At 40.6% G+C, this 24,714-nt stretch overlaps 1 protein-coding gene across 1 annotated transcript; it reads left to right on the plus strand.

Moving 5' to 3' along the window:
• The first annotated feature begins 910 nt into the window (after positions 1-910).
• LOC138716733 (lymphotactin-like) lies at positions 911-5,813 on the plus strand. Its single transcript, XM_069849908.1, has 3 exons — positions 911-1,116; positions 4,040-4,157; positions 4,901-5,813. Exons 1-3 carry the CDS (start codon positions 969-971, stop codon positions 5,034-5,036), a joined length of 402 nt encoding a protein of 133 aa, XP_069706009.1. The 5' UTR covers positions 911-968; the 3' UTR covers positions 5,037-5,813.
• Positions 5,814-24,714: the final 18,901 nt, after the last annotated feature.

The raw sequence follows: 24,714 nt of genomic DNA on the forward strand, positions 1-24,714 counted from the left end.
AGGACTAGCACAGGCCACGGAAAAGGACATTTTTGATAGAGGCACAGTTGGAGCAAATTGACAGACCTGTTAGCAACACCATGTTTACATGGAAGTGCAATGAACTTCTTTCCTGTAAATTGTGCCTCTCTGATTGCCCAGTTACTTTCTTGGACTCAATACATTATACTAGAAAGACCACATCACAAAAAAAAGTCAAAAATAAACACAATCAAACAAAATGAAACACAAAAACTGCAACAAAAGTGCCCCCCAAAAGCAACAACAAAAAAAACCCCAACCAGCCAACAACATCATAAGCACTTACTCCTCTTTGAAACTGTTGTATTTTAGTTATGCCTGACTGGTAGGAGGGCTAATGGATCTGGCTCTGCTGTATATAAAAGTGTGCTCACTCTTCCTTCTCCCAGCATATAGGGATATCAGCTTTGGTCGTATCAAGTCACAGAAAAAAAACCAGAAGAGTTTAGACAAGCTCCAGCACATGTAGGATATCGGAGTGATACCCTTCCATAGCTACACGTCAAAGTGACCAACTATCTACAGCCACTATGGAAAAAGCCAAGGCGTTCCTGTTTCTGTCATCCTTTAGCTCACAGTTCCCCTTTTAAGTGGCCCATTGGTCAAAGAGGTAACTCGAAATGCTACTCTGTGCCTCTGCGGTGCAGCTTAGCTACAGCGCTCCAAGTCAAGGTGCGAAAGGACAGGAACATTTATTAAAGTTTCCACTACAGAACAATAGCTCTCACTTTTTGCAGCTTGAAATAAACCCTACTTGCAGCACAGCAGCAAGTGCAACCACAGCTGGGTTTGAGCAGGAAAAGCCTTCACAGGGGGGCTAGTGAAGGACGGATGGGGGAAAGAAGGTGGTTCTCTGTCACCAGAAAAAGTACTGCCACTCAATTTTTTCCACTTACAGTCAGCCCCACCATGACGCCCCCAAAGTGAACACTAGAACTGACCACTGAATGACAATATATAAACTCTGTGGAAGTGGGCTGACAACAGCCACTTTCTTCTCTGCCTGGACGAAGAAGCCATCAGCAATGAAACTCCATTCTGCAGCTATCCTCATCATTTTCTGGCTTGGCGTCTTCACTATTGACACAGTGAAAGGTAAGTTTACAACCCAAGAGGAAGACAGGAATTGCTCCATATTGCACCAATGGTCTAATGAATAGGATTTGTTCTCACTCAGACCTGATTCATAAGAAAAAACTCACAAGAAATCCAGATCAGAACCATAAGAAAAGCAGCTTTATGGGAGATTTCATCTGATGTCCTATTAATTAGTGGTTGGCTTCTGCCTTAATGCAGGGAGAGTTTCTGTACAGTAGAACACTTAAAGGATTTCTGTACATTATGCTTTCTCTTAAAATCATGAAATATTGAAGACACAATGTCTTTTAATCTACTGATACCATGTGGCAAAGAGTTCTGTAGGTTAATAATATTTTATGAAAAATGTTTCTTGAATAAGATGTACTTTTTTCTTTTTCTAGTTATACTACTTTTATATGTATTTTACTATATTGCTTTGCATTTGTTTTCCTCTAACTATTTGGCTTTAATCCCTTTAGCGTTCCTATTTTTAAAAGTTCTCCCAGTTGTTTACTGTATATTGCCTATTTGCTTATTTCTAGCCAAAGATTTTTGTACAGACAGGCAAACCGTGAACAAAAACTGCAAAGGAGATCAACGGATTTATAAAATGTCTTATTTGAGAACATCAATGAGTACTGAGATGGGAAGTGTTTATTAACCGTGCTTTAAATAAGTTTGTCTACAGTGATGTTTAGATCTGCGAATTTTGGATTAGACTACATGGATCATGCAAAAACATGAACACGCATACACAAGCACACCTTCTTATACACAATTAGCTTCATGCAAACAAACACATAAAAATCACAGAAAAGACTCACATTCAAGCCATATGGAAACCCACATAAATATGCAAAGAGAAACACACAGAAAAGGTATCTTCACAAAACCACACCAAAACCAAACTGAGACCCGCTAAACAGTCACAAGATTATGTAGCTACACAATGACTATGTTGATCTAGTGCCTCTAGAGTTAGATCATGCTACAGTCTTGTACATTAATTAACGCTACTGCTGTTCATCTCGGCAACGTGTTGCTTCATACCACACACTGCCAATTCATAATGTCATTCTCCAGGTTGTATAATTTGCCATAAATAACACCAAGTCTGAGAAAGCACACTGAGATGGTGTGCAAGGGACAGGAAAAGGGTTAGAAATAAGAATGACAAAAAAAAACCACCCCAGGAAAAAAAAGTGTAGTTAAAGGTGCAAAGCAGTTTGGGTTTGTTCCCAGCCTTAGAGCAACTCTGCTGGTGTACCGCTGCATGCACTCCTTAGAGATAGTTTAGTATTAGAGAGAATATTACCAGGACTACTAAGTATTGTTTGACTGTCCCTGAGCTCTTTAAAGTCATATTTTGAAACTAATCGGACTGAGGCAGTAAGACACGTAATTGTAAAGAATCATCAAAAAATACATCATGTTACTCATGGCTAAAGCAAGATCAGAAGAGATTTTCCTTCAGGCAAACAAAATCCCAAGAATCAGCTTCTCTTCCAGTACTCAAGCACTGGCTAAGTTATAGCTTCTCCAAAAGCTGATGTGTGTTTGCCTCAACTATTCCAATTATTTCAAAGCAAGAAAAGCCTACTTAATGAGATTATGTGAAGCAGGTTTTATATTTAGCAAGTTGTACCTAAACGACTCTTGGAATTTTTTTAAGCCTGTTTCTCTTTATACGTTTTAAAAAGAAACTTCAGAATACAGCAGTTGTTTGTTTGTCTCCCTCATGCTTTCCCAAACCTGCCTTTGAATGGAGAGGCTGCATGTAACATGTACATACACTCCATCTTACTTAAATGAGGTCTCATTTTCAGTTGTGATCATATAAGATGACAACTGCTTACAGAATTTTGCACTGATATCACAATCGTCTTTATTAATCACCAATACATTTCCCTGAAATGTATGAAAATATTGGAGGAAAGAAAAGATGAAGAAGTACCCCATTGCCTATGAAGCCAAACTTAGAGTAAGAGTAGGCAAGTAATTAGTCTTCTTACAGACATACCTCTCTTTCTTGCAACAAGATTTTTAGTGCTAATTTTGGACGTCCAATGTGAGACAAGTACCCTTGCTCTCCTTTCCTTCACTTTAAAAGTAGGAGGAATTACTGATTCACATTCAGATGACATTTGGAAATCCACCTGCTAAAAATTCTGGCTCTAAGCACTACTTCATTTGGACACTTATTTGCAGATGGTACAGACCTAATTATTTCTTATTTCCTATTAATACCTCTATCAGGAAAGGCTGAGAGAGACGGAATTCTTCAGCCTGGAGAAGAGAAGGCTTCAATGCTGAAGTGGGCCTATAAGAATGATGGGGACAAACTTTTTTGTGTGGCCTGTTGTGATAGGACAAGGGGTAATGGTTATAAACAAAAAAGGGTTGGATTAGACTATATATAAAGAAGAATTTTTTTATGAGGGCAATGAAACACTGGAACAGGTTGCCCTGAGTGGTGGTAGATGTCCCATCCCTGGAAACATTGAAGGTCAGGTTGGACAGAGCTGTGAACAACCTGCCCTAGCTGAAGATGTCCCTGCCCATTGCAAGGGGGTTGGACTGGATGAACTTTGGAGGTCCCTTCCAAACCAATTAATTCCATGATTCTATGAATTATGAATGATGCCAAATACCTTTTCTGCTACGGAAGCGGTGACTCCTTAGGGGCATAATAATTACACACCTGTTCAGGAGAACAGCTCAAGATTAGTTTCTTAACTGAAGTAGCGATAGCACTTTAGAGATGGTGAGTTGCATCACAAAAAATACCCTAAGCTCTCTTGTATAACTGGTATTCTGTCTGTACATCAGGTTCTAACCACAGTTGGAAATCTGCTGGAATTCATAATTCATAAAGTAATTATATCTATATATGAATACAGTACTGACTGCCTTTGTCATTCATCTATTTTGCTTCTAGGGAGCATTGGAAGTCAGCCCATGCGCAAATTCAGTTGTGTAACTCTGTCTACACAGCAACTGAACATCCAAAAACTTGTCAGCTATGAAAAGCAAGAAGTTCCAGTACAAGCTATAATGTAAGTATCCAGTGTACAATTCACCTTCAGACTCATCCACGCAAATATGCTACCATCAAAAAGAGAAAGGGCATTGGAAGACACTTCACAGCCCAGCTCACTAAATCTGGCTAGTTCAGGTCACCTTTCTACTGCTTCCATGAAGCAATACCTGGCAGCTGAGGGAGTGAGGGGAGAGGCGTGGGCTTTAGAGAGCTGGGAGATGTATGCTGCTCTCAAATGCTGGCAGAAGCCTCATTGAAAAGCCAGATCTTTTGTGCCCAGAAAGTGGGGAAAAATCTCAGCCAGGAGCCAATGCAGAGCAGTTAGAGGCCCGGTGCACTGAATAGAGCCAAGGGGAAAGATCACGTGAAACAGAGTTTGGGATAACTCTGACTCCTGCTAAGAGCTGTGTTTGGTCTCTTGATCTCACAAACATGCATTGTAATTAAACCCAAGATCTGCTCCTAGAAGGTAAATGCACATCATGATTTCATACAAAATCTCAGAATACCAGGTATGCTCCTTTTTTAAATGTCAGCTACGGATGCATACAACCATGTGTGTTATGTACACACCTGTGCCATAAATAGGGAATTAATATTATCAACTGTTGTTATTCCAACCAACAACTACAAACTCCAGCACGTGATATGGGTTTCCTACATTGTTCCTCATGTTCTGCATAAAAAACGAGAACAGTAAACCTGGATTTGTAGACTGAAGTTTAATGGCTACTTGGTTTCCTTTCTTTCTTCCTATAGGTTTATCACCACCAAAGGGATCAAGATCTGTGTAAGCCCTAAACAGAAATGGGTGCAGACTGCTATGAGGAAAATAGATCAAAAACATACCAAAGGCAAATATTCTCATCCCAGGCAAGATTCTAAGGCAAACTAAATGGAATCACCATCAATACTACACATAACAGGGAATAAAGCTTTAGTATCTGCTTTTAATTCCTATTTATTAATTGGCAATAAAATACCTAAACAAACATGAACTCATCAGAATCTGTTCATCACTGGATGAATGTCTGCAGATTTCTTCGTTTTACAGCTGGAGTACGTTACAAATGCTTATTTTCTGAAATGCTTGTTAATATTTATTTACAGCTGTAGATTTACTTACAAGATGTAGATATCTTCTCATCCTTGTTTCCCTGACCAGGGTGACATTTAAAGGTGAATAAAGGGTGATAGTTTTACATACCGTAGAAAAGAAGACAGCCTCCCACAAAGCTGGATGAGTGCAGACTTCCATCCTGATGGATGGAGGTCAGAACGTTCTACATTGAGTGCTGGGTTCGAGAAGGTGCTGTATAATTTGACGGTTACTCATATCTATATAATCTGTAGGGAAACTAATCTCATGCTTCAAGCTATCACCTGATCAGTGCAATATTCAGATCATCCTTGGGCCTTCTATTTTTATACATAGTATTGTGCTATTATCTCAGTCCACTTATCCTACCCACTGACTTCTGTGAAGTTACTTCAGTTTCACCCTCATGTGAGACAAATCTGAAACAATTTACTTTTTACTTTGCTATTCTCTGTATAAGCAAGAACAAACCATGTCTGTAATCTGTATTTCACAAACTCATAGGAACTCCCTGCCCTAGTGAACTATGTATATGCAAATGTCTTATATTTTTAGAATTGATATATTCTACTAACAGAAGGTTATGAATCTTAATAAACTTACTACAAACCTAGAATCAAATGGTACATTTGCCTGCTTGTACGTAATGCAGATGGAGACTGTTGAAACAAGTACCAAGATGACAGCTCAAATCTGAAAACTTCAGGCAAGCCAGCCAGAGATGACACTACTGCCAACTCACGACTCGGATTGTTTGAAAGCAGTCTGATTCTGAGCTTTCTACATCATATTTCAGCTGTAAAGTTCATATTTCAGACTACTTCTTCAAAAGCTGAAGTACTTAAAGTCAGACTTCATAAAACCTTAGGATGATACCCATGTTATCAGAAGCAGACATGGAAGAGCTCTGGGCAGGGAGAGAAAAGACTGACATTTGGGGAGCTTGAGGGGTGAAGGAGAGGTATAGGCAGAGGACCTCCAGCAATAAGCTTCCCCTCATATTAGCACATGTATGTAGCCTGCACTACTGCTAAACTATGGGCTTTTCGTCACAAGTAACCTCTTAGTGATACACGTGAAACTACAGCACTTCCAAACGATACTACAGAAATGAGATCACATTACTCCAAAAGCCAGCCCTTGCAGTTCCCTGCTCTGGCCAAGTCTGCAGTCAGAACTTGTCACTTGTGGCTCATGGTTTGTCATACTCAGTCCTGTGCAGGGAAATGCATTTATTTTTCACTATCCAGGACAGTTTTTATATCAGTGCTACTGCCCAGGCAAGGAAGCAAAGGACGTCTGTATGTGTCACACTAAAGAACAGAGCCAAGGCAGGCTACTGAGCCTCCATTATATGAAGGGATGCTTCGTTACTGAAATTCTTGATACCTATACTACATTAGGAAAAAAAAAATAGTTGCTTCTAAAAACTTGGTAAAAAGAGCTTTACAGGCAGAAAGAAGTGTTGAGATAAGATGATTCTGGAGTATGGCAATATACAAATCAGTGTTCACTCATTTTTGAATCACTGATCTCAAGACCCCAGTTCCCCATATTATAGACAACAAAAACATTTATGTCCTCTTCAGCATCATAAGACTACCAGCAGGCTACAAAATCAGGTCACGTATGAAAGTAATTTAATGGCAAGCTCTTGCAGATGAATGCCATTAACTTCTGCTGACCAAATTAATTCAGGACTAGAACTAACTAACATGCTTTCAGCAGGCAGAATTTTAATGCTTTTGCTAATACTCAGTAGTATCTTATCCTGGAATTAATCTTGCTGAAGTGAATATATTTTTTTTTTAATTAGGACTATCACAACCTGAGGATATATTAATTAACATTCACATAGCAATTAATATTTTATATCTGCTCCTCCTCGTCACAGTTCATAGTATGATTTTAAGAGTGACTCATCCTACTCAATATTACATCTTGTTATACCTTGCAAGATCTGTAATGATGCTTGTGCACTTCTTGGAAGTTAATTACTACGGGTGATCAGTGGTCTCAACCTCTCTTCCTATTCAGCCATAAACACCAGGGACTTCCATGACTTTTCCTGACCATTCCTTACCCACTCCTTGATGTGGTGCTAATCGTGTGCTATTTTTGTCATATCTAGCTGTGCGTAATTTGGAAGTTTATCTGTAATGGCAGAGCTCCTGCCTCACACTTCTCCCTGAGGCTCTCAAAACGTTTTAGAAAGAATGGAAATTATGATTAAACCTCCTTTTCAAACACAGACACAAAAGGAAGTGCAAAATTAAGAACTAGAGCACTGCTGTTTTGTTGGAGGGAAGCAAGAACCATAGCCTCAATCTCCCCAACATCCTTAGGAAACATCTCACTTAGAAAAACAGGAAGTTAGGCTCCAAGGTACATTTGAATATCTGGGGGTGTGGTTGCATTGATGTCCTCCCTGCAATTAGTGGCCCACCATTTCTTCTCTAAGGTAGGTAGGGAGCAGGGGGCTCGCAGTGACTGCTTCCCTTCCTGCTTATCCTCCGCTAGACTGCAGCCTGGAATATGATGGTTGATTTCCTTTGAACTCCTTTTGTAAGATTTGAACACCACTCTGCCAGAAAGTACCCTCCAAATTCACAGGGGGCAGCAATATTCGAAACAAGTCAACCATTTCTCTTCAGTTGCACACTACTCACACAGTTTCCAAAGGAACTGAAGAGGTGTGCTGGATTCAGATCTGTAGCACAGGGGAAAGAGAGCAGAAAGCTCAGTAGACAAACCCTCAACCTGTGTAAGTATTCATAGCTTCACTAACTTCAAAAGAAGTAGACAGGACAACTACCCACCACTTTGGACATGCTGGCTTTTTACATTAAAAAGAGTATGCTCCCTGGGCCATGATTTTATGTATCTGCATCTTTATTATTTTCACTGCTTATGTATAATTAAGGGACTAGAAAGTCAAGGGCTTACAATGACAATCAACTTTCCTGGAAACTGTTACTACAACATTCAATCCCTAACACCCAGTGATGAACTGGGATATTCCTTGATTGGTTTGTTACAAGCCTTCTGACTATCATGTATGTTTTACTTTATCCTGGAGGTTTTTATCAGCTGATCAAGCATGTTAACAGATTGCTCAACACCCCGAATGTGAAGAAGAAAAAGGAGGAGAACTGGGTACCTGTGTACAAACATTAACGCATCAGTGATGCTATTTTGCCAAATATTGGTACATGATGTGACAAATAAGGCATGCTAATACAGCAAATACAAATATTTTCTTCTCCCATCCCTGTGGAACAATGCACCGCATGGATCTGGAAAGCTAAACCTTATATTTTAAGTTGAAAATTAAGTGATTACTTAAGCCAAATTATTGGGGTTTGCTACAGAACACTAATTCTAATTTTATGTCAAGTCAGTACAGGAGGAGGTGAGAGGAAAGGTGGGGAGATAACAAATAGGAAAGGAGTGACAAGAAGTTATTTTAGGAGAAAGTATTATGAGGTAGCTGCCATTAAGTCCTTAGTAAGTCGGTCTTTTGGCAGTTCACTTACTCCCCTGATTTATCATCTCTGCTCTGTTGCATGTGCCCTAGGGTAAAAGTCTCATCAACTTAAGGAAACAGAAGCTTAAAATGTGCCATAATCCTGGAAGCCCAAAGATATACTCTTCCATGAGCATATTTTTAGGAATCAACAAATTGAAAAAGTCTTACGAGGAGCGGCTGAGAGAGCTGGGGTTGTTTAGCCTGGAGAAGAGGAGGCTGAGGGGAGACCTCATTGCTCTCTACAACTACCTGAAAGGACGTTGTAGAGAGGAGGGTGCTGGCCTCTTCTCCCAAGTGACAGGGGACAGGACAAGAGGGAATGGCCTCAAGCTCCACCAGGGGAGATTTAGGCTGGACATTAGGAAAAAATTCTTCACAGAAAGGGTCATTGGGCACTGGAACAGGCTACCCAGGGAGGTGGTTGAGTCACCTTCCCTGGAGGTGTTTAAGGCACAGGTGGAGGAGGCGCTAAGGGGCATGGTTTAGTGTTTGATAGGAATGGTTGGACTCGATGATCCGGTGGGTCTCTTCCAACCTGGTTATTTTATGATTCTATGATTCTATGAAAACATCTGAAATCACTGCACTCTTTCAGTGCAGTTTAATTCAGAGTACAAATTTTAACTATTTTATTTGGATAGCATGATAAAACTATGTACAGTGCACTCTATGATCTGTTTCACCACTGCTGCATGTCCCAGTGAGCCTACCTGCTCTCTAGGAACACCTTACTGCAGCGATATCTCACCTCTTCTGAGGGCATCCTTCTTGCTGCCTGTGTACTTACTTAGACAGAGTGCTACTCCTCTCTGCCATTTCCCACCTCATGCTGTCCACCCACAACTTTTTGTTTTGCTTAGGAAATCTGAGAAGAAGGGAATAGATCTGCCAGGACAACTCCTACACAACTGCCCAGAAGATTTAAAAAATATCCTGTCATGGTTCAGCTTCTGCCCATTCCACCTGACAGTAACAAGGAGCAGGGGAAACTGTGTAACAAAGAGCAAATGCAAAGCAGAGAAGAAAAACCTATTCTACCTGATCTTTCTCACCTTCTAGCCTAGAAAACATTAAAACAACTGAACCAGTAGATTCAGACTGACAAAAACTAGCGCTTCCATATTTGTACAATCTGTGGTTTTTTACACTTGTAGACATCACTGGCCAGATTTAATCTCTCAGGATTTTGTCTTTCCTAACCTGATCCCTGTCTCCCTGGACAATTTGTCTGTATTCCTCCCAGGCTGTTTTACACCTGGGACAGAGCAACCCTGGATATACATACAGACTGGGGATTGAGAGGCTGCAGGGCAGTCCCGTGGAAAGGGATCTGGGGGTCCTGGTTGATGGCAAGTTGAACATGAACCAACAGTGTGCCCTGGCAGCAAAGAGGGCCAACCATGCCCTGAGGTGCATCAAGCGTGGCATTGTCAGCTGCTTGAGGGAGGGGATTGTCCCACTCTACTTTGCACTGGTGCAGCCCCACCTCAAGGACTGCACTTTTACATGCTGCAGTATAAAAAGGATGTCAAACTACTGGAGAAGGTCTAGAGGAGGGCCTCAAAGTTGGTGAAGGGTCTAGAGGGGAAGTCATATGTGGAGCGGCTGAAGTCAATTGGTCTGTTCAGCCTGGAGGAGACTGAAGGGAGGCCTCATCACAGTTCACTGCTTCCTCACAAGAGGAGCAGGTGCTGATCTCCTGTCTCTGCTGACCAATGATAGGACCCGACGGAATGGCAGGAAGATGTGCCAGGGAAGGTTTAGGTTGGATATCAGGAAAAGGTTCTTCACTCAGATGGTGGTGGAGCAGTGGAACAGCTCCCTGGGGAAGCAGTCATGGTGCCAAGCTTGACAATATCCAAGAAGCATTTGGGCAATGCCCTCAGACACATGGTGTAAGTTTTGTGGTTGTCCAGTGCAGGGATAGAAGTTGAACCCAATGATCCTTGTGAGTCCCTTCCAGTCAGGTCATTCTGTGATTCTATGATAAGATTCATAGGCTCAGTTTCATCTTTTTAAACAAAAAAAATCATCCAATTGGAGTCAAACAGCCCGGTAAACAGTTTCTAAACCCAAACTTGTTGTTTCCTTCCTTTTGTGAATACTTGTAGTGAATGAAAGTTTCAAGAATATCTAAATTCAGTCTTTAAAACTACAACCATAAGAAACAGTTATCACTCAGAGAAAATCTTGGGAAAAGCTTTGTGGTTACAACTAAAGATTTAAGCTGGGTGTTATTTTCCATCTCAAAAATCATGTAAGGTATCTCAGGACTTCAGCTGACAGTCTGGAATTACATGAACATATTTACAGACTCTCTAAAACATATGTTTATCTTTGAAGCCCCACAAACTTCCCTATGCCTGCCTAATGAAGCCTCTACTTAAAAGCATGATTCACATGGTGACTTGTGGCTACATTCTGCAAGTGAGCACGTGTCTTCTGCACTTTCCCTCAGTCAGCCCAAGCACTTTGTGGTATCAGCCTGGGCTGCCTGGAGGTCAGGAGAAAGCACTACATTTTTGACAAGTCCCATCCCACAGAAGGAACGCATGTTACCCCTTCCAGAGCTCTTCTAAACATAACAGGGTAACCACTGGCTTACACAGACACTGTGGTTATTTCATTCACATTTCCATTAACAAAATTAGCTTTCATTTAATGCATGTTCTCTTTGTCAGTGGTCTGCTGGTCAGTGCATCATTCTGTGCTTCTGTGGGGCTATATATACAATGTTTAAAACGTAGACAGGACAGTACAGAAGAAAGCTAGCTAAATTAAAAGAGGCTAAAATAAAACTTAATTCAGAGAACTTCAGCCACAACAGGGCCTGAGCAGGAAATGCCTTCACAGGGGGGTTACTAACAGATAATGGATAGGAAAGAGGTGGTTCTCTGTCACCAGCATTAAAAATTTCTACATATGTACTCTTTTCTCAATATTACACTACTTTTTGTTGGCAAAACCAGGATGTGACAACTGAACAACAGTACATAAAGGACATGTTAATAATTTCCTTCTCTGTCTTGACACAGAAGCCACCAGCAATGAAACCTCACACCACGGCTATTCTGGTCATATTTTGGCTTGATATCTTCACTGTGCACAAAGTGAGATACAAATTTGCAAGCTACCAGGAACATAGGAATTCCCAACCACATTGCACCTGCAGTCTGATGAGTTCAGGATTCATTCTGAGCAAGAGTTTATTTCTGTTCAAACCAGCAAGAAATGCTGTTGAAGGCAGTTACAGCATAACCTGACTACGTAGGAGATTCATCTTAGTGGTAGGTTTCTACCTTAATGCAAGGAGAGTTCCTGTGTCTTAGAAATCTCTTAATTGTACTCCTCTAACTATGAAATCCAGAAGCCTTATACATAGATTATGTCTTTTAATCTCACTGATGCCTTATGGCAATGAGCTGCATGGGCTAATGACATTTTATGAAAATTCCTGAGTCAGTTTTATACAGCATCTTTCCCTTTTTGCTGTGCATACCCATATTTCACTTTTTATGTGTCCTTCTCTAAGCTGTATAGATCTAATGTCCTAGTATCTTAATTTATTAGTCCATCAGCTCTCTGACAATGTATCCTACCTCTTTGTTGGGTTCTTATTTTGCTGATAAATATTTTATAGATGTGAGGACAGTGGAAACAAAAACAACATTCAAGACAAAGGAGTACAGATGATTTTTACAATAGTCTTATTCCTGTCTTTGTACACTCAAGACTTTAAGACCACTCTTGCACATTATTTACAGTGGTGATGTGATATAGCCTCAAATCCACAGACTGTGCCTGCTGCTGAAGCTCTCACATGGTGCACATAATCTTAAACAGAAGAAAAACTTTTCCATGAACTTGACAGTGCAAAAAATCACAGGCACAAACTGATCACATACAGACTCATGTAAACCCATCAAAATGCAGAGATTAAAGCACAAAAAATACACATTCAATAATACAAGAAGTAAAAATCAAGGATGCCGCTAACTTTTTCATTAAGTGAGCCAACACACACCCTGCAGTTACTTCCAGTGTCCCACTGCTGCTTTCTCTCAGCCACTTCATGAGGAATAATTCAATATCTAACTGTCCTTGTTTGCAGCATTGTTAGCAGCTTTTCAGAGTGAAATACTTCTGGGTTTTGGGAAGGATAATTTGCTATAAGGCATTCCCACAAGGGGAGAAAGATGTGGAGGAGAAAGGAAGTCTGTGGAAAAATACCCTGCGATTTTTTTTGTTAAGTACAGTGGATATGCAGAGGTGACAAGGCTTAAAGGAGAACCAAAGAAGCTAATAGTTCCATTGACTAACGTGTTAAAGAAGAGAGATTTTGACAAAAAAACCCAAAGTGGTAGAGAGGCAAAACCCTACAGCCTGGAGACAATGTTGTGAGGATACTTTTCAAGGACTTTGCTGTTGGTTGCAAGGTGAGTTTGGGTTTTTTTTCTAAAAAGACAGTGCTAAAGGCACAGCAGGCAACCATACCTTTTACAAGGGAAAGAATTGCAAGGAGTAAAAAGAGGGCAGGTGGATTGGTCCTGGCATGAAAAGAAGAAATAAAGAGGGAACAACAGACAAGAACAGCAGTGACAAAGGAGTATGGGAAGCAGACAGAGGAAGAAAAGGCAATAAAAAAAATTTAGACAAGTGAGTAACAGGAGGTTAAAAAGGAGATAAATGGAATTATAGACATGGACCTTGATGGTCATGGCATTTCCTGGTTTCTCTTAGAATGCTGATTCCTGCAGCATGAGTTAAGAACACGCTCATAGATACTATAGACTTCTTGGTAAGAGCTGCCCAGACTGTCATCTTCATCATACCAAGTCTGCAGTGTGTTCCCTCTCCAGAACAGGCTTGTATGGAGAAGAGAGGAACAATGACTGAGATCACCAGCACTACACTAGCAGTCACTACAAAGTTGTTGGCCTTTTGACACTTACATGTCATTCTTTTCAAAACTGCATAATAGGGAAACGAAGGGATAGCTTCTGTTTCTAGAATGTCTACCTTAAGACAAATTAACTTTCATTTCCAGAGCTGCTTTGCATACAAAATGTACAGTTCTGTACAGTACTAGAAGTTGGAACCCAAAATAAAACCACTGCATTTTATACACTTGGAGGAAATGGGCACACAGTTTTCATCCTGTTTAACCATTGATCTATCCTTGAGGAAAAGTCTGAGATATTACCACTAGTGGTACACAGTGCTGGTCCACAAACACACCTATTTCCTAAGCATAGAGGACACTTTTTGCCAGGTACCTGTATCCTTCATTTTATTAACTCTTTCACCATCTATTCCCTGTATGTCAGACTCCCCAGAGTGGTTCACAGTTGTAGGTAGCAACACCAACTGTTCATACATTGCACACAATTTTAGTTATATATATTCATAGTATATATAATTATGCTTCTGTGCAATGTGCGATCTGTTGTTAATGCTGTCTGGTTTTGTATGGAATATGTGATGAAAAATCAAGTTTAAAGGTCTCATTGTAATAGTTACAGTGAGTCTTGGGTCAGAAACCAGTGTAATGGCTTCCTGGCTTTGCTTCTCTTCAGTGGATTCCTTACAACAGCACACTACAAGATCTATGTGAGGACTGATCTCCAGCGGGTACAAGATGTCATAGAAATATCAGATGAAAGACAGGTCAAAAAAAGACCTCCAGCAGAGTGATAAGTGCCAATCCTAACACACAAAAAAAGGTAGGACAAGTTCTGAAAGCCTCGAAGTCAGTCCAAATACTACCTCCAAGAGAACACCAAGAAATGCATTTTTTCCAAAGGCTATGCCTGCTTCTGACACTCCTCCCAAGACCACATTACCTTCAAATGCATTCATAAAGCTCTATTCACTCCCAAGCCCACTCTGTCTCCCAGCCCCAAATACTTCCCTATATGCATCCTCAGGGCCAATCTCTCCTAAACTCCCAAGGCCACATTCATTCCTAAGATCATTCCTGAAGTTATATTTAATCCTAACCATGCAGTGTCTCCCAAATGCACTCTCAAGGCTACAGTCACTCTTAAACCCACTCACAAGCAACAGTTCAGACCTACGGCAGCTGACTATACATGGCACTAAATACAGCAAGAAACAGCAAACTAACCACCTGCACCTTGAACTACTGAAATTGCCGCCCACTAAGCAGCAAGAAAGAATCTGAACAAACATGGGCTCCATGAAACCCTACACATCTGTTTTTATTTTCTGGGAATAAACAATTATATGAGGTTAATAGGCATCTAGCTGCAACTCTGCCATGTGATAGGGGAGTGTATATAACGTGTTGGCCATTACTAGCTATGTGGAAAGAAGGGATTCCAGTTCTCTAAGCCTCCAGATTCCTTCAAGTATATTCATGCTCACTGAATATGCCAAAAGACCTCCTTGAAGACATAGCATTATATTATTTCACTCCAGTAAAGAATTCTGCTCATGCAGCTGAAGATGTCATTTGCAGGTTGAAACGTTGGTGAAATTAAATGAAGAAGTCTCAGGTAGACCAACACATTTAACAAATTCATGTTCATTTTGGCTAACTACTGGGTTGAGAATATAAACAGCAAATCCTGCAAAAAATCCTGAAATGCTTAACTTTTTCAACTCTCTGTATTTACATTTATATTTTTAAAATTATCTTTACATTTAAAGAAATATATTTTATGTCACATTATATTTTTATATAATATGATATTTAATTTTAAAACATCTTTAAAAGTTTGAAAATAAAATAAATCACAAAGATTAATCTGTTGGAAAATGAATTGACTTTGTTTTTATAAGCTTTCTGTTTTGGCCTCATTTGAGATCGAATGAGAAATGAATACCCTTGCAAACCCTCCCAAATCCTGGCATTGATGCCAATATGGTGTGGGATGAGGTACTAAATGTATTAATTGCTACAACCAAGGCAAAAAATTTGAGAAGCCTGAAATCTAGCTGAGGAACTGAATAAGTTCCAGTAATTCACTTTACACTTATCTGTTACTAAATCAGTCCAACTTAGCCCATACCAAGTAATTACACAGAGCATTTTAGAAAGCAAGTACAGAGATGGATGTGATTAGATATCTGAAGGTGGCAGAAATAAAGTTCTGATTCATTTTTAAAGCCACTTGACATTTACACATACAACAAAGTGGTGGGCTGGCGAAAGTCGGCTAATGGAGGGGAAAATACATCAAATAGGGAAGCCACAATGAACAAAGCAATAGTTGCATGAGGATGGTTGGCAGGAGGTCCAACAAAACCTCACTTTTACTGCAATAACAACTGTGGAAATTACCTTGCATGGAGCAGCTTGCTTCAGTGTTCAGTGCAGTGACCTGACCCTTGGCAGGTACTGCCCTTAATAAAAACCAGACACAATCTTCATGCAGAAGCAAGGAGAGAAGACAGAAGGCACAACTCAGATGCAAGTTTGAATCATAACTCCTTACAGTAAAGGACTATTTATGACTACCTATCACCTAGCTACCTGTTATACCTGTCAGCAAATGTTTAAAAGTTGCCTAGGATGTACACATGGCTGCTTTGAGTTTGCTGTGATATAAATAAGCTCATCCCTTAGAGAACTCTGTAACAAAATAAGAAAGAATGCCCTTAAGCCTAGGAAGTTTGCAATTCTAGAAGTCATTTAAAAGAACATATCTAACAAATCAACTAATGTACAATTTTTTTCCTTATAAATTTGAAGCTGCTACTAAATAAACTAAGATCCTCCAGGGAATAGAATCCCTTCATGTACAGGAGAAGGGGAAGTCTGTTCAACAGTAGTCTAAGCCCACCACCAGAAAAGACCCATGGAGCAGAACATTACCACAGTTAGTGCAGCCTTACGCTGCAGTTAATTTTTCCCTTCTCCCTTCTATTATTTCAGATTAAATTTCCAATGGATGTAGTCCCTATCTACCCTCCCTGTTTCATGATAAACAAAAAAGCCCTATCCTTTACTTCAGCTAGAGCAAGTCTAGTTCTAAGGGCTTCATGAAGCCTCCCTCTGTGTGGCTGTACACATGAGCCTGCTATCACCTGGGTTTTGCTTTTGCCTTTAACAGATTAGTCATGGAATCATAGAATCACAGAATCATCAGGTTGGAAGAGACCCACCAGATCATCGAGTCCAACCATTCCTATCAATCACTAAACCATGCACCTCAGCACCTCGTCCACCCATGCCTTAAACACCTCCAGGGAAGGTGACTCAACCACCTCCCTGGGCAGCCTCTGCCAGTGCCCAAAAAAATGCTGTCCTCACAGACAGCATTGAAGGAAGGAGCCTGGAGGAGCTTTCCAGAGTACAGTGAACATAAGCAAAACCACTCTTCTTCATTCTTTAAAATGTTGCCAGTCCCTCTTTTTAAGCTGCAGATTTTATGGGCAGATCATGCAATCCTATCTATTTCTCCAATTCTCATCTGGCAGTTCAGCTGTGACTCTGGGGCACAGTAGAGTCCTTCTGCCTATTCACTTGGTGTGATTTTTTGGCAAACAGTTGTCATGGCTTCTTGGTCATTCCTTTGGTAGACAGCTGTTGCTGGTGCTCTTGCAGTCAAGTGGTAACCAGATCCAGAAATACTCCATCAGTCCAGCAGCACCATATAATCATTATCCTTTTACTTAAGCAAAATTATTCCCTTTGATGCCGGCAGGAATTTAGCAGAATACAGATGAAGGACTTGCAGAATTTTATCCAGTAGTTTTACCTGGTCAGTATCACAATTACTTTAGCTGATTATTCCCACAGGTATTCTTTTCACTGTTGCTCAAGCGGATTACTGGAAAGTGCTTACACGCTTCAGAAGAGCTGATTCAGATTTGATGTGGATGAGGGAAGTGGCAAGGTGGTAGAGTGCTTTGAGATTGTTTAGATCGACTAACATTTAGATCCTTTTCTCTGCCAGGTTCTCTCACGGATTTATTCTAATCTGTATGAACAACTGCCTTTCTGCATCTGCTCCTGGGTGGTATGGGCAACCACAATTGCATAAAATTCATGTTTCCTTCAGCCAGAGTCACCCTTCCAAGACTCCAAATGCAAGCTGGTACAGTCATGGAGGAGTCAGGGATCCTCTCCATACAGCTAGATAAGGCAAGAAGGCAAAAGAACTGCCAAGCATGAAATAATAATGCATGAGACTGCATTTTCATGTCATCTGCTCCATCTCTCTTTCCCGGCCTCAGATCAGCTAGAATTATAGAGTTAACTGTAAGCCAGTTATAAACCCATTCCAGGCATGCAAAGGATCATCTCTCCTTACTTTAGTCCACATTCTGTATAAAACATGGATGCCCTAGTAACTTTCAACTTAACTAACTGACGTGTTACTGCAGTTTAAACTTACAGATTACAACTTTACCTGCTTAATCTTTTTCTGTTCTTCATTCTGAAAACACTTGTTGAACAGATTCTAAACTACAAGGTTTCAAGAAGAAAGTCCAAGCATTGAAATAGATGCCTGCAGGCATACTCCATCGCTGAAACAGCTAGTGAAGCTCAGCCTTGCTACGGGAAGAAGAGATGTGCATTTAGGAGACACAGTGACTGGGTCTTCTGTGCTTCCTCTGGGATGCAGGGTCACGTGGTCCTTTCATCAGGGTCACTACAAAGGTATCATTATGCCAGAGACAATTCTGTGCTAACTTTACATGCTTAGCTGAGTATATGCAGAACTCTCCTTACTTAGACCACCACAAATGGCCCTTGTGTTGCATCAGTATCCTGGTTTTTTGGGTTTGTTAACTATTCAGCAGGAGAGTTTCCCTAAAACAACAGCAGACCCCATATGCTGAGAACATCCTGAGAAGGAAGGCTAGTTCTGAAGGTCTTCAGGCTGGAACCACTCTGTGTAGAGAGGACAACAGGTCTTGGGCCTCTTAGTCTAGGTCATCTCAATATCACCACATTCAGTTATAAAACCGAATTATTTTTCGCACAGGAGAGAGTCTCTGTGGTGACCAGCTTGTCACTAACAGGAAAAGCAGCCAAGGGCTGTAACAGTAAAGATGCCAATAGTGTTTCTATAGCAATCTCCACAATCCTTATCCCTTTTACAGCTGAGAAGGTGGGATGGTACATGTAAGGCTGGAAATTCAATCTGTGCTTGATTTGTGAGTGTTACACACTTTCCCAGCTAAGATCAGGTGACTTGAAATGTAATGCTCTCTTCCTTCTAAACCAGATGAAGAGCATCAGGGAGAGGCCAAGCTAACAACTAAAAACAGGATGCCTGCTGCTGAGGAGAAAAAGAGGTCTTATATGAAATATTCATCTCAGCTATTTGCCAGAGGCAAATAAGCCTCTTCTCCATGTTTATTTATGTAATCAGTGCTAAGATGAGCTTGCTATTCTCTCATTTTCAAGTCAGTGTTTTTCTTCATACCCTTGTTACCCATTGTTTAGCAGAGTAAAATAAATCAAAGAATTTTGTTATAACAGTATTCCTTTGCTATGACTTCTGATACAATAGATCTCTATTACTGTTATTTTGCACCTACACTACCTTTCACCAAAGCATCTCCAAGCAAATGAAGCCTCACAAATGCTTGTGAAGTGAATGCAGTGGTTTACTTATTCCACACAAATGCGGAAAAATTTGATGAATACTGCAATTCAGTAGCTGCGTGAAACTGTTCTCTAGCAACACTCTTCAACAATTCAGGATGGAGAGATAAATACTGAGGGCCTGCTGCTGAGCTGGGGAATGCTGGCAGAGCTGTCTTGAAATCAGTTTAACAGAGATCAGCCCACTGACTTGAAGCTGCACTATTCTGAAACGGTAATTACAGCTTGACACATCTTTCCCAACAAAGAATACTGTGATACCCTAACATAAAAATTCAATATAGAAATGTCACAGTTCCAAAGAGCTTTTCTTGATTCATTGCCTGGTTCCTTTTTACTGGCCAAACAGATCTTAAGAGTCTTCACAAGGACTCCAACAGGTTTCCAAAAGACTTCCCCAAGCTCAGGCTGCCCCAATACTGTAACAGGCAGCTATGGAGCAGTAGGAGCTCAGTGAGACATGCTGCAGCAAGGGAATGGTAAGCACTGACAACTTGAGCTTATATCTGGTTACTCAGAGCTTCTAGAACCCTTGCCAAAGAGCTGGCAGAGAAGGCAGTGGCTCTTCAAAGCATCTGTGGCTTTGCCTCAGCAGATCATATACAAGCTGTGTGTGGCCTGGCCTTGGGACAGCCCAAGTGTTCTGTCACTCTGTTGCAGTAGTGCACTTCAAAAACTCAATTTCATATTATGGAAAGCATTAGTGTCCCCAACATCAGGGAAGGCAACAGATATCATAGCACTGGTCCAAAGCAAGTCCATGTTTTGTACACAGACTTTGTTACGAGCCCAAAAGCCCAAAGAATCCATGCTCTAAGTGGCATTATAATGATTTACCAAATCCACTCTTTATACCAAAGGATAACAGCTATTCTCCAGGCAGTAGTCTGGACAATTCCTAGAACTGAAGTCCCAGAGAAACTGGGATGTGTTTCAAATAAACAAATAATATGTCTCAATTTTTTTCCCCTCAAAATGGAAAACAAGTTTTCAGTTGTATAGAAAGCTTATATTTTTTTCTGTTTCCAAGCAGAAACAAACCCCCTTTATACCCCAATTTTATTTTATTTACTACCTCTAGCTGTAAAAACTTAACATTTTTATAACCTTAGCTACCTGAGAGCTTCTTGCTGCATAAGGTACATCTGTTAAGACTTTATGATAACTAGCAATAAGGCATTGGTATATCTTACTTATCATCATATGATGAGTAAAATTACACAGGAGTGGCACACCTGTCGTGTTAGACCTAAGAACAAAGCAGAAGTCTTCATTACCAAGTCTTAGAAAATGCTCAAATCTGCCAGGCTATTGCCTTTATCATTGTGTTATGTAAAAATTGATGCAATTAAAATAAGATCCTAAGCGCTACTCAAGAATTTCAAGCATTATAAACCATTAGTTGCTTACCTACTATTTAGTGGATTCTCTAACCCTATGTCTAGTCTCAGTCAACTCCAGAAAAGATCTGCTGGGCAGAGGTCTCCAATTGATCATGCAAAAACTTTGTTGTTGCAGTCCATATATACATCTTTTTAATGTATTTCTCATACATTTTTGAAAGCATATCCACATCAGAGGACAGAAGTGTTTTCTACACTGAAAAAAACCCAGATTATGAACAAACTTGTATAAAATCAGGAAGAAAGCAGGAAGCTGGTTTGACTGTATGATAATGGAGTTTATTCTCAATTGTTCTGCACTTTGGTTCATTGCACTTCTGAAAAGAGACTGAACCTTGTAGACAGAATTTGGATTCCATACAAATAAGTCATAAAACTGTCCTGTTTCAGTGATGTCTAGCATCAAATTTGAACTAGAACTCACCTGAGGGACACAGTTTTCCACAAAAAGGGAATTTTTTTCAAAGCTGTTCACTAATTGTTTTTAACTCTGTATGTCAATGATCTTTTCTTTCAGCTACAAAATTCAGAAGGAAAATGTCACAAAAATATGGTCTACTGTCTTTTTTTAATGTTGTACTCCTAAACACTCAGATCACCTCCAGTCAGAGTGGCTAACCACTTTGTCTTTTATTTTTATTTCTAAGGTGGTAAGCCTAACTGAAATCCATGACTTAAGGGAAGCTTTCAGAAGATGTAAGGCATTACAGCAAGTTGTTCATGCAGAAAACTCAAACAAAGATAGCCAAGTATATAACGAAATTGTTTACACCACTGAAGTAGCTCTCCTTCTCTGTCCTTATAAATGTACTTTAAGAAACTGAACATCCTGTCTCTGATGACATAACCAAATTGCACTTAAAATCACTGATAAATGCTGGCTTTGTCTTCGTGGAAAGCAGTGTTTTCAGAATGACAACTATTTCTGAAAAACAATTTGAAATAAAATTTGAAATAAATTGTGTATTAAGGAGAGATACGCACTATTTAGACAGAAGCATAGATGATTTGTTTCAGAAGAGTTTTCAGAAATAACCAGCACTATTTCAGCCTCCTCCTCATTTTATATAAATAGCTACAGATACATTTTACACACATTCATATATACAGGGTAAGGTTCTTACCACTGTGCACTGCCAGAAAGGGGAACAGCAGCCTCCTGGTTAACTGTAAACCACCCACAGTATGTACCTATACAATAGGTTTATCATTAAATATAGATTTAGCTAGGCAAGACCCACACATTTCTGACATTCCAGGTTAACTTTCCACAAAGGAGTTGAATGGGCTGCTCAGCTGCACAGTGATTATCAGGCTTTTTACCCTGAGCTTTTTTCCAGTGAGTAGGCAAGGGTGTTTTCCCTTGACAGTCTATTTCAGGTCCACAAGACAGTCTGTTCTTCTATGACTTATTATATTTTAAAGCCCTGTCAGCAGATTCCTCATCCCAGGCTCTGCAATCTGAAGGCTAGTCCCTCCAACCTTCCCGGATGCAGCAGATGTTCACTAGAAGATTTTATAACCTTACGATGATAAAAGCCTATTTAAAAATGCAGATATTTTCCCAGTATTAAAATGGGGTTTAGGGCTTTTAATGGGATTAAAAAAAACCAAATAGCACCATGTCACAGTGCTAACTTGATACTGCCTCTTTGCCAAACCCCTGGCTTATAGTAGAGACCAGCATCTCTTCAGTCTCCTGAGAAGCAATCTTATTTTCCCTTCAGCAGCTAAGCTTGTCTCCTGCTGGTGCTGCGACGCTGAAAGTATGGCTACATACTAGTATTAGTTTTTTATCCGTCCCTAGTTCTCCTCTGGCAACTGTCCCTTTCCTCAAGCAGAGCTAGCTAAGTGGCAAGCAGTTCTGAGGATGGATCTCCACACCTACACAAAACCCCACAGGAAACAGGCTGTGTTCTGTGTGAACACAAGGTGAGCCATGTGTAGAACTAAGTGTAAGATGATGTAGGAAGAGGGAACTTTAGTGACTGCTTTCACCTTAGTTTTCCTACTGCACCTTCTGCTTCAAGCTGGTGCTGCTGTCCCAGTTATTCCTGCTGCTTTCCCTTTCGCCCTCCTTTTAGTTATTCCTATTTCATATAAACTCCCATCTTTCTTATATTTAGAGTAATCTCTTCCCACACTGTGCTTTGCCCAAGGCAAGAGTAAACACATAAACAAACCTTACAGCCAAACTCTGAGCTCCTATCTTAGTCTTCATTGCTCAGCCCTTCACCAGAATCCCTGTGCTTCACAGGTCGGTCTGGTTTTCCTGAGTGAGGCAACGTAGTGCTAGACAATAGATAAACCATGAGAAAGGAGGAGAAGGAGGAAGTACAGCAAAAGCTGCTCAAAGCACAGGGTAGGAAGGGGCATCTAACTCTCCTCATGCCTCTGTAGCTTAACTCAGCCCCAGTGTCTCTTTTGTCTCCAGCAGCCAATATAACCCTGTCCAAAGTGTCTTCCTTCTTGCCTCTAAGAGAATGGGGCTGTTGCACCTCTTGTCTAAGCAACAGACAGCAGTCCTGCGCTGCAGGCACACTCGTCCAGTAAGGCAAGGTTACATTTCATAATCTAACTCCCTGCAAAGTAGCATGGCCCTCAGTGAGCTGGGAAGTGTATAGACCCTCACACAGCCAGGAGGAGTAGGTACCAGCCAAAAGTAAAACCAGCCCTCTGAAGAATATGGCTAAGTGCTGGTCACCCCTGATCTTCATCCATGTGTAAATTGTCTGTATTAAAGCGGTGAACCTTGCAACAGCCTATATCCTATACCAATTGCTCTTTTTTAATGAAAAAACATACCTATGCAGAACACCCAGAGGAAAGGATGGTTGGGCAGGGTTATTGGAAAGGCAGCCACGGTGTGTGTCAGCTGCATGAAATGTGACCCCATCTACCTCAGCGGAGCCAGAAGCAAGACTGAGTAAGTGAGCACATCATCCCTGAAGCAGATATTGGATTCAGTTTCACCAAACAAGCACTATGCTTGCAACTTAGAGAAATTCCACAGAGGGAAGAAAAAGCATTCCAAGTTGGCCAGAGAAGCTGGAAGGATGCCTTCTACAATCATTAATGGGGCAAAAAAGGAAAGGAAAAAAAAAAAGGAGGGAAAAAAAAAGCATCAGCATAAGAAACCGGCAGAGCCTGGCCTATTAATGGCCCTTTGTTCTGTTCTTCACATTTGACTTGGTGAAAAACAAGCCTAGAGCTGAGGATACAACTAGACAACTGTAAATTTAAATATGTTTGCTTCCTTTCATGCTTGCTGGCAAGGTTTAGCCCTGGCCTGGCTTGATCCGCAGGTAAATGCGAGCAGTTGTAATACCCATTCTGCCCTCTACCCTAGAAAGGGGAAAAGGAAATGAAAGAGAGAGAGAGATTTGTGGGTTGGAAACTAAAACAGCTTTAATAAAATAATAACAATAATAATGAAAATACTGTAAATAAGAAAATAACAAGATATACACAAATATATGAAATTGCCTCCCCCAAATCCCCCCCGATGACTACATCACCACTGATGTTGCAGAGCAGGCATGTGGAAAAGTCTCAGGTTGGACTCAGTGGCAGGAAGGAGCTAGACTCAGGAACTGGATTCAAGAACATATGGATCCAGGATCAGAGGCAAAAGAACAGAAGAGGTCTGTATTGGACACCAGCCACCAAAGAATGACGTGTATGGATTTTTGGTCACCTGTCCTTTCCACCCCTTCCTGCCCTTTCACATCTCACCAACTTGAGAATGGCCTTGGGTTCTATAGGAAAAACCACAAGCAATGGCCTTTCTGCATATCAATGCCCTGTGTTATCACTTCCAGAAACACTGCCTGAAAAACATGCAGTTAAATTCCAATAAAATAAAGTTACATAGATGAAGCTTAGCTGAAAGTTAGAAAAGTTATTCTATCTTAACCAAAACCAGAACACCTGTCAAAACCACTCAGTGGTTCATGG

This window comes from Phaenicophaeus curvirostris, chromosome 1, assembly GCF_032191515.1.
Source record: "Phaenicophaeus curvirostris isolate KB17595 chromosome 1, BPBGC_Pcur_1.0, whole genome shotgun sequence".
NCBI classification, from domain to species: Eukaryota; Metazoa; Chordata; class Aves; order Cuculiformes; family Cuculidae; genus Phaenicophaeus; species Phaenicophaeus curvirostris.

What these genes read in the sequence shown, in the direction of transcription:
- LOC138716733 (XM_069849908.1), top strand. Translation starts at nt 969, where the DNA reads ATGACAATATATAAACTCTGTGGAAGTGGGCTGACAACAGCCACTTTC. An exon ending in CACTATTGACACAGTGAAAG is followed by an intron (nt 1,117 to 4,039) that starts GTAAGTTTACAA and finishes TTTTGCTTCTAG; the next exon opens with GGAGCATTGGAAGTCAGCCC. An exon ending in GTTCCAGTACAAGCTATAAT is followed by an intron (nt 4,158 to 4,900) that starts GTAAGTATCCAG and finishes TTCTTCCTATAG; the next exon opens with GTTTATCACCACCAAAGGGA.